This window comes from Pyxicephalus adspersus, chromosome 3 (genome assembly GCF_032062135.1).
Source record: "Pyxicephalus adspersus chromosome 3, UCB_Pads_2.0, whole genome shotgun sequence".
In the NCBI taxonomy this organism is placed as follows: Eukaryota; Metazoa; Chordata; class Amphibia; order Anura; family Pyxicephalidae; genus Pyxicephalus; species Pyxicephalus adspersus.
This window is the reverse complement of record NC_092860.1, coordinates 128,081,962-128,096,645: the sequence shown is the minus strand read 5'-3', so window position 1 is coordinate 128,096,645 and position 14,684 is coordinate 128,081,962. Positions and strand designations below refer to the sequence as shown.

Genomic DNA, 14,684 nt, shown 5'->3' with positions numbered 1-14,684 from the left:
ACAAATATTGCACGTTTGTAGGCAGCCTAACCCCTTTCAGCATAGATTGTCCTTCCTAGTTAATGGTTGAAATACTGGAAGGCAGTTGGGTCATTGTTGTAGGGGGTCAGTGGAAGGACATCTTAACTGACTGCACTGTTTCTGCTTTGAAATTGGGCAGCTATTGTACAATCAGATTACAATGTATATGGACTGCTTAGGAAAATCAGCTTTGATTATATAGGCAGCACAGTAGCTCAGTGGTTAGCACTGGCCTTTGCAGCGCTAGGTCCCAGGTTCAAATCTCAGATAGGACACTATCTGCATGGAATTTGCAGGTTCTCCTCATGTCTGCATGAGTTTCCTCCGATTACTCATGTCTGCATGTACCTCTGGGTACTCCGGTATCCTCCCACATTCCAAAAACATGCAGTTAGGTTATTTGGCTTCCCCCCAAAATTGACCTTTAGACTGTAATTATGACATATGACAATGGTAGGGATATTAGATTGTGAGTCCCTTTAAGGGACAGATAGTGACATGACTATGGACTTTGTTCTGCGCTGTGTAGTATGTTGGCGCTATACAAATACTGTGTAATAATAATAATCAAGACTACTAAAAACTGTCCTACTGTAATCTACAGCACTAAGCCCTTAAATGACAGACAGTGCCCATGAAAATCAAACAAATTCTTGTGATTATTTTTATTACTGTATTATGTGTAATATACCAAATCTGTTATAATTGGTAATTGTGACATAATACCCAATAATAGTAAAATACTGTTGCACGGTATAGGAAATTAATGATTTGATACTACTAGAGATCTAGGCATCTAAATCAGTCCGGTGCAGGTCGTGTTCAGCAGCCACATACTCTAACCTCATGCTCCTTCCCAGCCTTTACTGCTGTGTTTACTGAGCACCAAAAACCTGACCTCGAATCTCCAATTTTATATGTTCATCAGTCATTACTAATGTGAAGCAGAACGTTATAATTTCTAAATAATGGAGCAAGAGGAGAGGAAGGGAGCAGGCTTAATTAGGTACTACACAAACATATTCATAAAATAGATAGAACACAGAGCTGTGCTTTTGGTTTGTAGCAGATTAAATTAGCACTTTTGGTAAATCTAAAGCCAAAACGTTTACATTTTTTAGTTTTGCACTTTATTTTTTAGATTAGCACTTATTTCAGGCTTTTACTGCTGTCTGTGTTCTTGTTGAAAAGAGATGAAAAAAAAGTCCATGGGACAACGTCCATGGTTCCCTAGCTGTCACTAGGAAAGAAAGGAGGAGGAACCTTCCACTAAAGACATAAATTCAAAGACAAATGTTTAAAGGTAATTTCTATTCATTCTTTCAATTTTTGTTGTGTTTTCAGCACAGAAAGTTGAAATAAAAGTTAACACATTAAGGGCCCAATATGAAGTCCCATAATCTATTTTATGCCATTTTAACCGTGGAATAGATGAAGTTCTGTTCTTCAACAGTTGAAAACTCCACCAGAGCTCACAATACTGCTTGGAATTTCAGTGCAGCAGATTGTTACCCCAAAATGAGATATGAGGAACTCCCTTGTTTCTAGCAGGACCATCCGAGATTTCTTGCAGAAATGTATTAAAATGGGGAATGTGCATGTACTGCAGCATGGTGTACGTGTTTTGTTTAGTATGTTGCCTTGACATACACTTTAGCACATTCAAAAACACATAATACATAAACATATATAAAACATAAATCCCTTTTGTTGAAATGCAAATAAACGTCATCACTCCAGCATAAAACAACTGTACAACCTAATTTAGTAGACCCAGAAAAATATATAAAGGATTCAGTGCTCACACCTGTTACATAAATACCTTGATTGGAGAACATCAGAGTATTTTGTTGTGTGTATTAAATATTCAGTGGCATATGACAAACTAACATTTCATATTGTCTATGGAAAGTCTGCTATGTAATTCACTTTGCTTTCACCCAGCCTATTAGGGGAACTCGCATCTGTTCTGTGCTTACAGCTTCCGCACATTGACAGTTTGTACAGCTGTAAAATTGCTGTTTTATGTTAAGTCTGAAATCTCTAACAAAATGTAAACTGTGCTGTGCGTACTGTACACAACGTAATTTGTGACTCAGCATATTGAATACTTAAAGTGGCTGGATCATTTATGAATTACTGTACAATGTGGAGAAGCAGGAGATTTTGTTATAGGCACAGAACATTATTATCTATACAAACAAAAGTTTATTGAATGAAGTGAAATGATGATGTTCAAAGTTTGTCTTCCTATAGGATCAGAACATTTTTAATATAGAAAGGTTTGTTTCATTTTTGTGCTTTTTTTCTTTTTTTCCTTTTTTTTTGGGAGGGAAGGGGCTGCAGATTAGACTTACAAACTAGGCACAGTTGCTCCACGCATGAGTAGTTCAGTGTGGCCCAGCCTAAGCAACAGCCAGGGTTTATATTTCTTTTGTATGAACTTTACTGCAGACTTAGTTTTGTATAAACTGAATTCGACTTTATTCAGACAGGTGGCAACAATGCAGAGAGAAAGGTCAGCCCCGGGAATGAGGAAGTCCAGACTACTGGCAGGATCACCAGGTGTTTTTTCTTTACTGCAAAATGTTTAACTAACAAATAGACAGTTTTCAGAAATCATTTTTGACTTTACTGACACTTTACAGTCTCTTGGGCTCTGGGTAGATGCGTGTAGATGTGTCACATACTTCTTGCACCTTGATTCTGCCCACCCCATTATCTCTAGTACCATCTCATTCTCTTTCAGTATCCCATACACGGTAACCAGAATGATATGGAACAGGAAAAAACTACTAAAATAAATAGGGCTTGATTTATTTAGGCTCTCCAAGCCTGGAGAGAATACAATTTAATCGGTGATGCTGGGTGATCCAGGAGCCCTAGAATGGATCAAGTGAAAACATTTGCAAGAAATAGCAAAAGACTTTTTAGAAATCTATTCCAGGTTTGCTGGATTACTCAGCTTCACTTAAGTAAGTGAAAACTTTGAAGAGCTTTAAAAAATCAGGCCCAATGTGTCTGAAGCAGCGAAAAGAGAATATTGGGGCTTTCCTAAGCTAACTCATTCTGTGTAGCGTAAAATGTATAGTTTAGCAGTCTAGGGAAAGCATAAGGAAAGTGCATTGTAATGATTGTTAATTAAAACGTTATTATTGTTAATAAATAATCCAGCAGATCTTACTTACTTTTAAGACTTGCTTAAGTAATGATTTCACTACAACATAATATAAAGTTTACCATGCAAAATCAAGGAATTCATTCTTGCAAGTTCTTTTTGCATTGCTGGTGTTAAAGAGAGAAACTTGTAGAATTATCTCCTGCACTATTTTCCTTTCTGAACAGGAATAAGAATGGTCCCCTGCGTCAGGCTCCTTCCACAGTGTTATGTGTCTTGTGATAATGTAGGGATTGGCAGAAAAAAACACAGAGCTCAGTGGAGATGCCGGCGCTCAGCACTTTGGAAAGTGTCAAATGCAGATCTGTGAGCAAACTTCCAAACTAGTTTTGCAGTTTTCTTGACTTTCTACTGGATTGAACATTGAACTAACAGTAGGAATATAATAATTCATTCACCAGTGAGCCGGCATGTGCCGGAAAGCTAAAAGGAAAAAAATTGTATTTTGCCCGGCTACAAAACATGGCATCAGTGTGTCACTCACACAACATTTACAAAAACAATCATTTTTTGTTGGCTGTGAACATTTATTTTTATAATGGCCAGTTTTAAATATGTTAAGGTGATTGCGGTAGCCAATGGACATTGTAAGGGTCTTTGCGCCAGATTTATTAAAGCTCCCCAAGGCTGGAGAGGATACACTTTCATCAGTGAATCTGGATAACCCAGAAAACCTGGATTAGATTTCTTAAAAGACATTGGCTATTTGTTAGCAAATGTTTTCAATCCTGGGCCAGATCCATTACAGGTTTACTGGATCACTCAGATTCACTGATGAAAGTGTATCCTCCAGCCTTGGAGAATCAGTTGTCATCTGTATGTAGTGTAACCTTACACCAATATTACATGGCAGGGTAAAAAGAAACAGCAAAACAGAAAGGACAAATTATATACAGTGAAAAAATAGGCAATGAACAGCATATATGTTGCAGGCAAAAAATATTAAAATAATGAACCTGTGCTCTGAGGATCAATCAATAAGAAAATATGGAAGCTGCCAGTGTTGTCTTGCTTTATTTGAATGTACTGAGTGTCTGAGAACCATCCATTCATTTTTACTCTGGATTTAGTGCTTTATAAGTCACTTGCCTGGAATATGCATGTACATATCAGGTGACCTATATTTGTTCTAGGTCAGGGGCCAATTAAAGTGGACCTATACTGAGAGATGATATAAGCTGCCATTGCTGATCTGGTTATAAAAAATACAGCTCGCCTGGTTGGCAACGGCACTGTCAGTTCCCCTATTTCTGTGCTGAAGCTGTGCTTTACATTCATCCATCTTTGATGTACTCTGCACCAAATATGAGCAGATGTGAATCATGTGAGCTTCTCTCTTGTAGCAATCCTTAAATAAAAACAAATCCCTCCATGTTCCCGTATTTTGTCACTTTTTCTCAATGTTCCACTTGAAGGATTTTCTGCTTGACAGTTTTACAGAAGCGATATACTTAATCAGAAAGGATGAGCAGGAAAATGCTAGAACATCTAAAATCGGCATTAGGCAACACAAAGCTGCATCATAATATTCATTTACCTGCACAACTCCGGCAAATAACAACCCCTAAGTTGATAGATGCCCAGTCAGGGTTTGGAGCACGACAGTCTGCACAACTCCTGTTCGATTCATTGAACCAAATCTTTTCAGCTACTTCATAATCAGCTACTGTCTCTGCTATTGATTGTTCTAATGTTTCAATCCAGTCGTGCTTTTCTCCTTCCGAGTCTACTGAAAACCTAAAGAAATTGAACTTTTTATGTGATTGATCTCTTTTTCTGAATTTCCTATATGACACACATATATATTTTTAACTTCTAACTTGTTAAAAGGACACTACGTCAAACATACAAGTTACAATTATATACACATTTAAAATAGGTCCTTGTATTTATATAGAAATCAAGATATCTGACTTAAGCTCATGGATCTTAACCATCATAAAAAAAATAAACAGGTAACTAATCGGTAACTAATCAGATGTTACAGTAACCAGATACCGATTTTTTTGAATGAACATTTTGATTACTGATCAATGAACTAGTCAATGAACTTTTACTGTTTTGGTAAATAAACCTACAGTTATAATACATAATATTAAATTTTATATTAGTATAACAACAACATTATTTATATTCATTAGTTCTTTAATGTAATTTAAAGCATTACTAACTCAATAAACATATAATACTGATACATTATGACCAGTGATCTTAAAATATTTAAAAACAAAAATACATTTCATATATATAGGTAGAGAATCACTAGGCAATTGAATGACTTATTTCCTGGATACCAGACTATGGTGACAGTTCATGATAAGTGGGGCTTTACATGTAATGTACAAGTAAATGATTGCGCTAACAAAGACAAGTATTTTCTCTAGTAATAATAGATATTCTGTAGTAGGATGTGTGTGACATATACTATGTAATTAGCAAAAAGAGTGCAAGAACATCCTTGTTGGAAAAACGTATTTTACAATGGATATGTGCATAATGAACGTTTTCTGAGTATATATTGACTAACTGTCATTCCACTGTATGCGCCACATAGGTGAGCATTTATAGTATATAATTTTTTAATCTCAGTGTCTAATCAGAGATCACCTATTACTTTGTGTCTTGAAGTCGCAACAGGAAGTAAAAGGATATCTTGTATTTTAGAAAAAGTCCCCCTTAGACAGTTGTCAAATGAACAAGTGCTCCTATTAGAAAATGTTCTTTCTATTGCAGGAGTGTCAAACTCAAATACACAGTGGGTCAAAATTAAAAACTTAGACAAAGTCGCGGGCCAAACTTGAAACTGAAATAGCACCGCTACTACAATTCCCTAATGTTATGAGTAGCTGGAACTCCCTTCTCACTGAAATAGCACGACTACAACAATTCCTTGCATCTATACAACAGTCCAATGAGGGCCACATATAGGCAGAGAGGCCGCTGGTCTTTTGATGCGAGTAATGACGGGAATTGTAGTAGCAGCGCTATTTCAATGTAGCAGCGGGCCAGCTGCAATTCATATTTAGGACTCCTTTGGGGGCCAAAAAAAGGACAATATGGGCCAGATTTGGCATGCAGGCCTAAGTTTGACACCCCGTCTCTATTGCTAGTCTGGTGGCAACATTAAATTTGGTATTTCCTCTTACTTTCAGTTTTGGTAACAGTGGTGATCAGGACAATAAGGGAGAGTGAATCTCCCTACCAGAGAAAAAGACAGCAATAAAACTGTTAAGGATTCTAGCACCTTTGCTTTCTGATCCAAATCTTTACAAAAATATACCTTTTTATACATTTTAGATTGGCTAACCACAGGATTATTGGATACACCTTTTTGTGACAAGTAATAGGTGATTGTAAAGGAAGAAGAAGAAAAAAGAATAATACATGTTTTGGTGATGGTGGTGGTGGTGAGGCTGAACATGTGAAGCAGATGAACTTTACGCTTTCTGATCTCCATTAAGTAAACTGGGCTGATTCTATTGTCCTCAGCATCTTGCACTGTATGGATGAATGAGAGAGGAAGTATGCTCATTTGAACAATACCAAGAAGATTTCAGGTGGGAAATATTGGAAAGTTGAGAAACCACCTTTAAAGGTTGCATGTGGCTCCAGTGTTTCCCTGCTATAGAGCAACATTATTTTGTTCTTTGTTAACATGTGGGACCTTTTGCTGACTGCTTTGCTTTAACTGTTAACGCTATAATATAGCACAACCACATTACTATATCGCATTGGAATTTATTTAGCTTTACTTACCAAAAGCTTTTAAAAGGAGTGGTGATCTCAAAACTTTTCCGATCAGTGTTTTTTAGACTGGCCATACTCATTGTGATATCCGTAATGACAATCCCAGTGTTATATTCCTAAATAAAAAAACGAATCGATAAATATTGTTTATTGTACATTAATTGGCAAGTATTGAGAAAATAGATCTGACCAATACAACCAAACTCTCCAAAGGAGTTCATCTGCAGTTCAGTTCCCACGCTCACCGGGCTGATAAGTACAGCCTGGTGACTGTAGAAACTGAACTGCAGATGAACACTCAATAGAGAAACTCCAGAGAGCTCCAATCAGCTGTGACCACAAAGTTCCCACGGTCACTGGGCTGTACTTATCAGCCTGGTGACCATAGGAACTGAACTGCAGATGAATTCTCAATGGAGAAACTCCATTGAGAGTTCATCTGCAGTTCCACTGCAATCCCCGGGCACTAGAGGTTAATTAACCTCTAGTGCCCCGGGATCGCTGTTAATTCTCAGGGCTGCAATTTGTTCAAGCAGCCCTGGGAATCCTGTGTGCGATCCCCAGCACTAGAGATTAAATGCAGACAAGTCCCCCCATTCAAAACTTCTGGTGTTCTCCTAAAGCTTTCCTCAGCCAATCAGAGAGCACTAGAGGTTTTGAATGGGGAGACTTGTCCCCATTTAACCTCTGGTGCCGGGGATCGCACAATGAGCTAATCAATGAATGCAGCTGGCACTGCATCCAATAATCAGCACAGCCCGCTAGAGAGCCGTGCACATTGCAGGACTTGATGAACAGAAATATATATATATATATATATATATATATATATATATATATATATACTGATGACAATGTGGATATATGCTTGGTCATATAAATGAACTTAGCTCCTGGAAGTTAATTTATAAGAATGGCTATCTAATAAAAAAGCCATGTAATGCAAAAAGTAAAAGTTGGTAAAATCAACCATTTGTTCATATGGTACCTGCTGTATACACTATTGTACAAACCTCATATCATAAAAGTCTATAATCCTGATAAAATGGATGTTGCATGGATGTTGCTAATATACTATAATTGCTCTTTTCAGAGAAGCCACTTTGCAAGGTCCCTTTTTTATTTCTAAGTGTTATAAATGCTGACTGCAAGCACAAAGTATCTGTCATTTGTGTCTGCTGGCTGACTAAGTTTTATTTTGTTCCACTTCATAACAACTTACATGAGTGAACTACTTCACAAATCAGGTGAATTGAGAAACTGCAGTGTTTCTTATTCCCTTGGATTTGTAGATTCACAGGGAGACATACAATTCATGAATCATTGCTGAAATTATTAAAACGCATGGTTTTCTGTAAATGAAAAATAAGCAAATCTTTGTTCCTCCTAAGTTCACAATCAGCATTATAGCAGATAACATTTGTTTGCTCTTATGTTACCATCATCTGCTATGCTTTGCCCTATGACAGGATCTGTACAGCTGGTGATTAAATGATTCCCTGCATTGTAAAAAACCCACTGGAAGTGACAATCCATTTATACATCATATAGCTCCAATTCCATATCTGTATATCATAGAAACATTCTTTCTGAACCATTGCCTAACCATCTTTACTATCTTTTGCCTAAAATAGAATGGTGAGCAGAGATCATTCCAATAGAAGCCACTAATCCTTGAAGTGTGAGCTAAAAGCAAGCCACACACTGATGAGCCCAACACGTGTCCAGAGACCAGTCAAAAAGAATTCAATGGTTTAAGAATGGCTTCTCTGATTAGATTATATCACCCTATTATTTCTTCCTTGGAAAGATTAAACAGACTGACCTAAAAATAAAACTTGAAATTGTTTCTAGAGTCTTACACTCCAGTGTTAAGCAGAAAGCAGTGGCCTGACAGTTTAAAAAAGATTAAATGCCCGAGCCTAAGGTTATTGTCCCAGCAGAGGGATAATACCAGCCTTAACAAGGAGCTAGTGATTTTTATCTAAACTGTGATTACACCAATTTAACATGAAAGAACAGTATGGTATGCTATATATGAATTAATTGCTATAGCTTCTGTAAAATTTAGCCTCATATTACCACTTGTGATAAAGAATTGCTAATAAATTGCATGCCCTGATTTATTTAGTTACTCATATTTTTCTGGAGTCACATTGCTGCTGGTTGGTATTTAACCTTTTGTGTAATTAAAAGGTTCTTGAAAGGAAAGGCAAAACCTTCCAGAAGGGACTGCTTATAAAAGTTAAATACATAATGGAGCATTTTTCAGCTAGGATTTACTGACTACCCACAGAGAATGTTGAAAAGGGAAAATGCATATAATCTGTACATACAGTATACATATATATTTAGGACAGAAAGTTGGTATCCAAACAGCAAGGAATGAACTGACAGGGGTTTTAACCATCCCCTACTCTATCCATAACCATATGTGGGTAAATGTTTTAATGAACAAAGACAGCAAACAATTTACTAGTGAATATATGGGAAATCTTGGGTAAATGTCTGGAGATGTATGGAGGTTCTGATCGCTACATTTTTTTCTTCTGAAAATATTGGTTACTTGGTTAATAAGCTTTTGTAATTGTACTTTCTAAATCACTGCACTGGAAGAAGTAGTAAGATCAGAAGAACTTTAAAGTGGAAGTAAATTCACTTTCACAAATAATTCTAATAAATTCTAATAACAGAATGGGAGCGCAGAGGCTTTTTTCTGCTCCGTCTACGCATGCCAGAAATAGGAGCTTTCTCTTCAACAGAGAAATAGAAAATGCCAAACAACCTAAACCAAAAAACCTCCGGAAGAATGGACAGATTTTGGAAAGTAAAGGTGAGTTGTTTTTTTGTGTTCTTCCGCTTGAACATCGCATGGTGCATTCCAGCTCTATACTTGGAACTGCTGAGAGGTAATATTAATGTGTTATCATCAGTGGACACCCAATGGCTGAAATGAATGGTGGCGGAAAAGGTGAAAGAAAATGGTATGCTTTATTAGACAACTATGCTTTGATGGCAAAAGCTCACCCTACCAGTTCCACTCTTAACTTCCCCAAAATCCATGCTTGTTCCAAGTCATTGTATTTGAGACATAGACAACAAAACAACTAACATTATCAGAAATAGATCTATAAAGGCAGACTTTAATTATTTCTTTCCATTACTCTTTCAATGAAATACAAATTCTTAGGGACTTCGTAACCACATAACCTCACATCAGCAAATAATGTTGACTCTACAATGCCTAAGTAAGGAGTAAGACAAGCATTATTTTTTCAGAAATGTATATAGGCTATATATTAAGCACCCACTTACAAAGTACTTTTTATTAATATCAGTCACTTTCCTACTATTGCTTAAAATATAACTCTTGTACAACTGTCATACAAATAATCCCAGAAACAAAGCCTAGTTAAATTAGATGCCAGTTACCCAGTCAGTATGCTTCAGATTTGAGAAAGTCAAACACCATGAGTAAATGTCTAAAAACATAGAAAATGTATACTGGAAATCAACAGCAACACAATTCAGTTAGTCATTCTACTTCAAAACTGGTCTCACCTGAGACCTATATGGGCTTTATAGGGGTATATTAATAAAAATATATTATATATAGAAATATATAAAAAAAATTCTGCCTTCCATGAATAAGAATTTAAAATATTGGAAGTTAGTATTGTTAGGAGGCGCTCTTTGGGCTGGCAATCCCACCGAAGGAGGCCTTGTTCGGCCTATTCCCTCCGGTGCCTGCGCTCGCAGTAGCAGAGGAGTTTTAGGATTTAGTACTCTGCGGGTTGCAGCATCCTTGTCTCCCCCCTAGATGTGTTTTTCCTCTCACTGTCCCCTGCACTGAGGCTGCACAGCTGAAAGGGGATTTAGAGCTGTGCTTCAGCGGATTAGCAGAGTGGTTCCTGTGCAATCCCATGCTGTCATTGACTGCTGGGGCTTTATAGCCTCTCTGCTCCCAACCCCCAGTGCCTGTTGTAGCATTAACTGGGCTAATCTATGCTGGAGAGATTTGTGTGTTTCCTGTTGCTGACTTTTTGTTCCTCGATATTTTGATAAACTCAGCCCGGACCGACCTCTGCCTGTGACCCCGACTATGCCTGTGCCTACTCCCTTGTACCTTGCTTATTGGTCAGAATTATTCTGGATCTTGTATTCTGGATCACCTGATATTCTTTTGCTTTTACCTGTGGGCTCCTTGTCTGCTGCCAGCCCATCCCCAGACACCATCCTTTGCTCCGTACTGGGGGCAACCGAGTGCTGGGTGAAGCAACCAGTCTCCCGGGGCTGAATGGGGGCTGCTATAGCTGAAGACTGTGGTGTTAGATTGGGGGACTGGTATCTGGTGAGAAGTAGCATGTGAGCAGTCTCTTATGGTTTTTTATTACACATATGCAGTCTTTAATAGTTTTTACATGTAAACAGCCTTTATAGTCTTTTGCTTCATGTAAACAGTCCTAGGCTTTGAGATATGGAGGAAGTACAATTTTCTAGCTGCATCAAAACTAAAGGTGTTCAAATTCAAACCTATGTAATCAGTATAGCTCTTGCATCTTGCCTTTTTTGTGGCAAAGAAACTAAACTATACAACATTCAACACCTTTAGTTTTGTTGCAGCAGGAATTCATTTCGCTGATCTGAATGTAACATTCACTTGGCTAGAAGTAGTAGTTCTCCTATAAAATGCTTCCTGAATTTTATTTATGTAATAGTCTGTCAGCTTGGCACAAATGTTTCTAGTCCTGCTACCAGCAACCACAGATGCTAAAACTCATAACCCAGGCTACAGGAGGTGTTTTTTGTATTTTTCTGCTTCTAACATAAGTATACGACTTATTAAACTCATGTTGATTCCCTTCTAAATACATTTCTTGGACAAACCAATTGTATATATGTAGAATTTGAAAACCAGGGACTTAATGTTCTTAAGGTTTTATGAATCAATGGTATACTTCCTCTCTTATATTTTGCATTTAAATGGACACAGCGAACATTGTGTTTCTATTTTTTTCTCAAGGAATTCATCTAACTCTGTTTACTTTATCCTGAATAGAAGCTTGATTATGGTCACCCTCTGTAGCTCTCTAGGACGCTGTACACGTGAAAACTGGAGTCTTACATCGACACACTGTGCAAAATGTGGCTACGTCTCTACAATGTAGAATAAAGAGGGAGAGCAATTACCAGACAAGTACAGCATTGTTACCCCATACCAGGCACTACCTGAACTGAGACCCTTATGACAGAATTACCAGATATTGTTTAAATGAAAGCTGGAGATTTAAAACTAAATTACAATTACATAAAACGCACATTACCATGTACAAAACAACAGATTATGGTGACTGGGTTCAAATCTACTTTAAGGAACTATGAATAAAACAAAAATTGCATATACAATGCAGTTTGTAACATGAACAGCAGTTTTTGTTTTTCTACGTCCTCATTCACCTTAGACACATAATTGTATTAACTGTTGATGCCAGGGATCTGATGGTCTTGTACAAACATTCAATGGACATGAAGGATTTTTCTGGAAACAATCTTTCTTGATTGTTTCCAGTGACCGATGAATGAACGAGCAATGTACTGTAAATAAAGCGCTGTTCTGTTTTATGGAAATAGGGAGAACTAGCACCCACTACACTCTCCTCCCTTCACTTCCATTGCGGTCATTCATCTTCTGACATTCGTGGATCCGTCAAGATGGATCCATAAACGACATCGGAAGGCCGCTATACACATGTCAGATTCTCATCTGAAATCAGCCTTGAGGTGAGAATCGGAGGAGAATCATCTGACGTGTGTACGTAGCCTAGGTCTGTATGTAAATGTGCAGAACAATATAAATAAACATAAGGAGTTCATATACTGAATACTAATATTACAGGTAATACGAACAATTACTAAAATACAATATATACATACAATACACATAATATATACAAGTGGTCCTTTAGGGAGACCTGCCACCACAGTTTTAACATTATATAAAAGAGTGGCTATCCCTTTTTAAATAATGTAAAAATGTGTTGTTTTTTTTACTGAAGGGGAAACCTGCAGCCTCCTGAAAACATACATCACATATCCCAAGAGGCTGTGGGCTGCTCTTTCTGCACATGCCTGAGATTTGGCATGCATCATAGGGGGCTTTCCTAGAATGTAAGTGTTCAGTCTCACACATGAGCATTTTTTAGGAAGACACGTCACCCAATCTCATGCCTGTGCACTGCGAGATCGGGTGACATGAGAAAAACCCAGAAAAGAAAAGAAAGAGGATGGCTGTGCCCACTGTTCCATCCATGCTGCAAAAAAAAAAAAAGAAGAAGCTGGGACGATGCGGGACTGACTCCCCGGGCTAAGTTTACGAAAGGGATTGAAGAAGTTTTTTATTTATTTATTTATTTATTTTTGAAAGTTGCGCTTTAAGTGCAAGGCGTGTTTAGCAGCTGTTCTACAATCTATATATAAAAGTATGTTTAATTTGTTTATGTAAGTACACATTATTGTGATCAATCTGTCATATGTATTTTAATAACAGTCTATATAAATTAATTACTTTTTTAAAATTATCTCTAGTTCTCTTATATTATCAATATTTGTTAAACCAGCTCAATCTGGATTTACACTACAAATACAATGACTGTAGAGCAATAATTAATAAAAAGCATATATGGAAAAGTTTAACAGTACAAATCAGGACCATTATCCTCTGAGGAACAACAGGAAGTCACGTTATGCTACAGTAAGGAATATTGTCAAGCTTGCTATTCAATGTCCTTTAGAACTAATACTATAAATGTATATAATAATAGTCAGGTAGTCTCAAGTGGTTTCCTTGAGCTAAAGTGTACTTAAAGGCAAGTAGCAAATGCTTTCAATAACCTGAAAGTGGAGATATTTTTATGCAAGTAGACAGAATGTTATGTTAATGTATAAAGAAAAAATATAAAAGGTAAAAAAAACACTCTTTAGAAGCAGTTTAGAAATGATTCTAAGCATTCACAACCAAAAATATCTATCACGGTTTAAAGTGATCTACTGTGATCTATCATCTACTGTGTTTTCCCCAAAATGTCTAAGAAAGAGGAACAAGGATGGTGTAAGCATAAGCTTTAGTCATTAAGGGTTTAATTAGCAATTAACAATTTTCCACATAAAATTTGATGTGGTGTCCACTGTGCACTTTTTTTTTTTTACTCAGGGGCCTAATTTAAACACAAGTATGAGGAGATATTCCTTCATTCTACTATGCCATATAAGCATTTGTCCAACATGTTTAATCTATAGGTATTTTATGTTATGGAAAATGAAAATGAAAGAGAATGAGGAACACCCACAGATGAACACAAACCCCCAGATCCTCAAGGTAGGTAATAAAACAACGAGAAACCATGCCAAAGAAATCTTGTCTTTGGAGGTCTAAGGAGATATAAGCACCCAGTAAGTGCTTCCCATAGTCCGCCAAGTCCAACATAAAGAACCTTAATTTCAGAAGGTCCACAATTTTCTCTTTACGTCTATTATAATTTCATTAACCACCTTTTTCAGATCCTTTATATTTTATGGATTCCAGAAAGAACCATTGTGTTGTCATAGGTGACCTTGACTTTTGCCACAATGTGAGGATACATGCTTTATATGTGCCTAATAGGTAAACAAGTCCGTAGGATTGATAAATTGTCTGACCAAATACATTAAGATGAAAAAGTAAGAATCCTGGATCAAAAGG

General features: G+C 37.0%; 1 protein-coding gene across 1 annotated transcript in view; it reads right to left on the bottom strand.

The window, feature by feature from the left end:
• Positions 1 to 14,684, bottom strand: part of ARAP2 (ArfGAP with RhoGAP domain, ankyrin repeat and PH domain 2) — a 148,742-nt gene that overhangs the window by 87,050 nt on the left and 47,008 nt on the right. Inside the window, exons 7-8 of the mRNA XM_072406872.1 lie at positions 6,956 to 7,062; positions 4,737 to 4,936 (exon numbers count right to left, since the gene is read on the bottom strand). Of these exons, the coding sequence (XP_072262973.1) occupies positions 4,737 to 4,936; positions 6,956 to 7,062 (307 nt within the window). The remainder of the gene's footprint in view (positions 1 to 4,736; positions 4,937 to 6,955; positions 7,063 to 14,684) is intronic.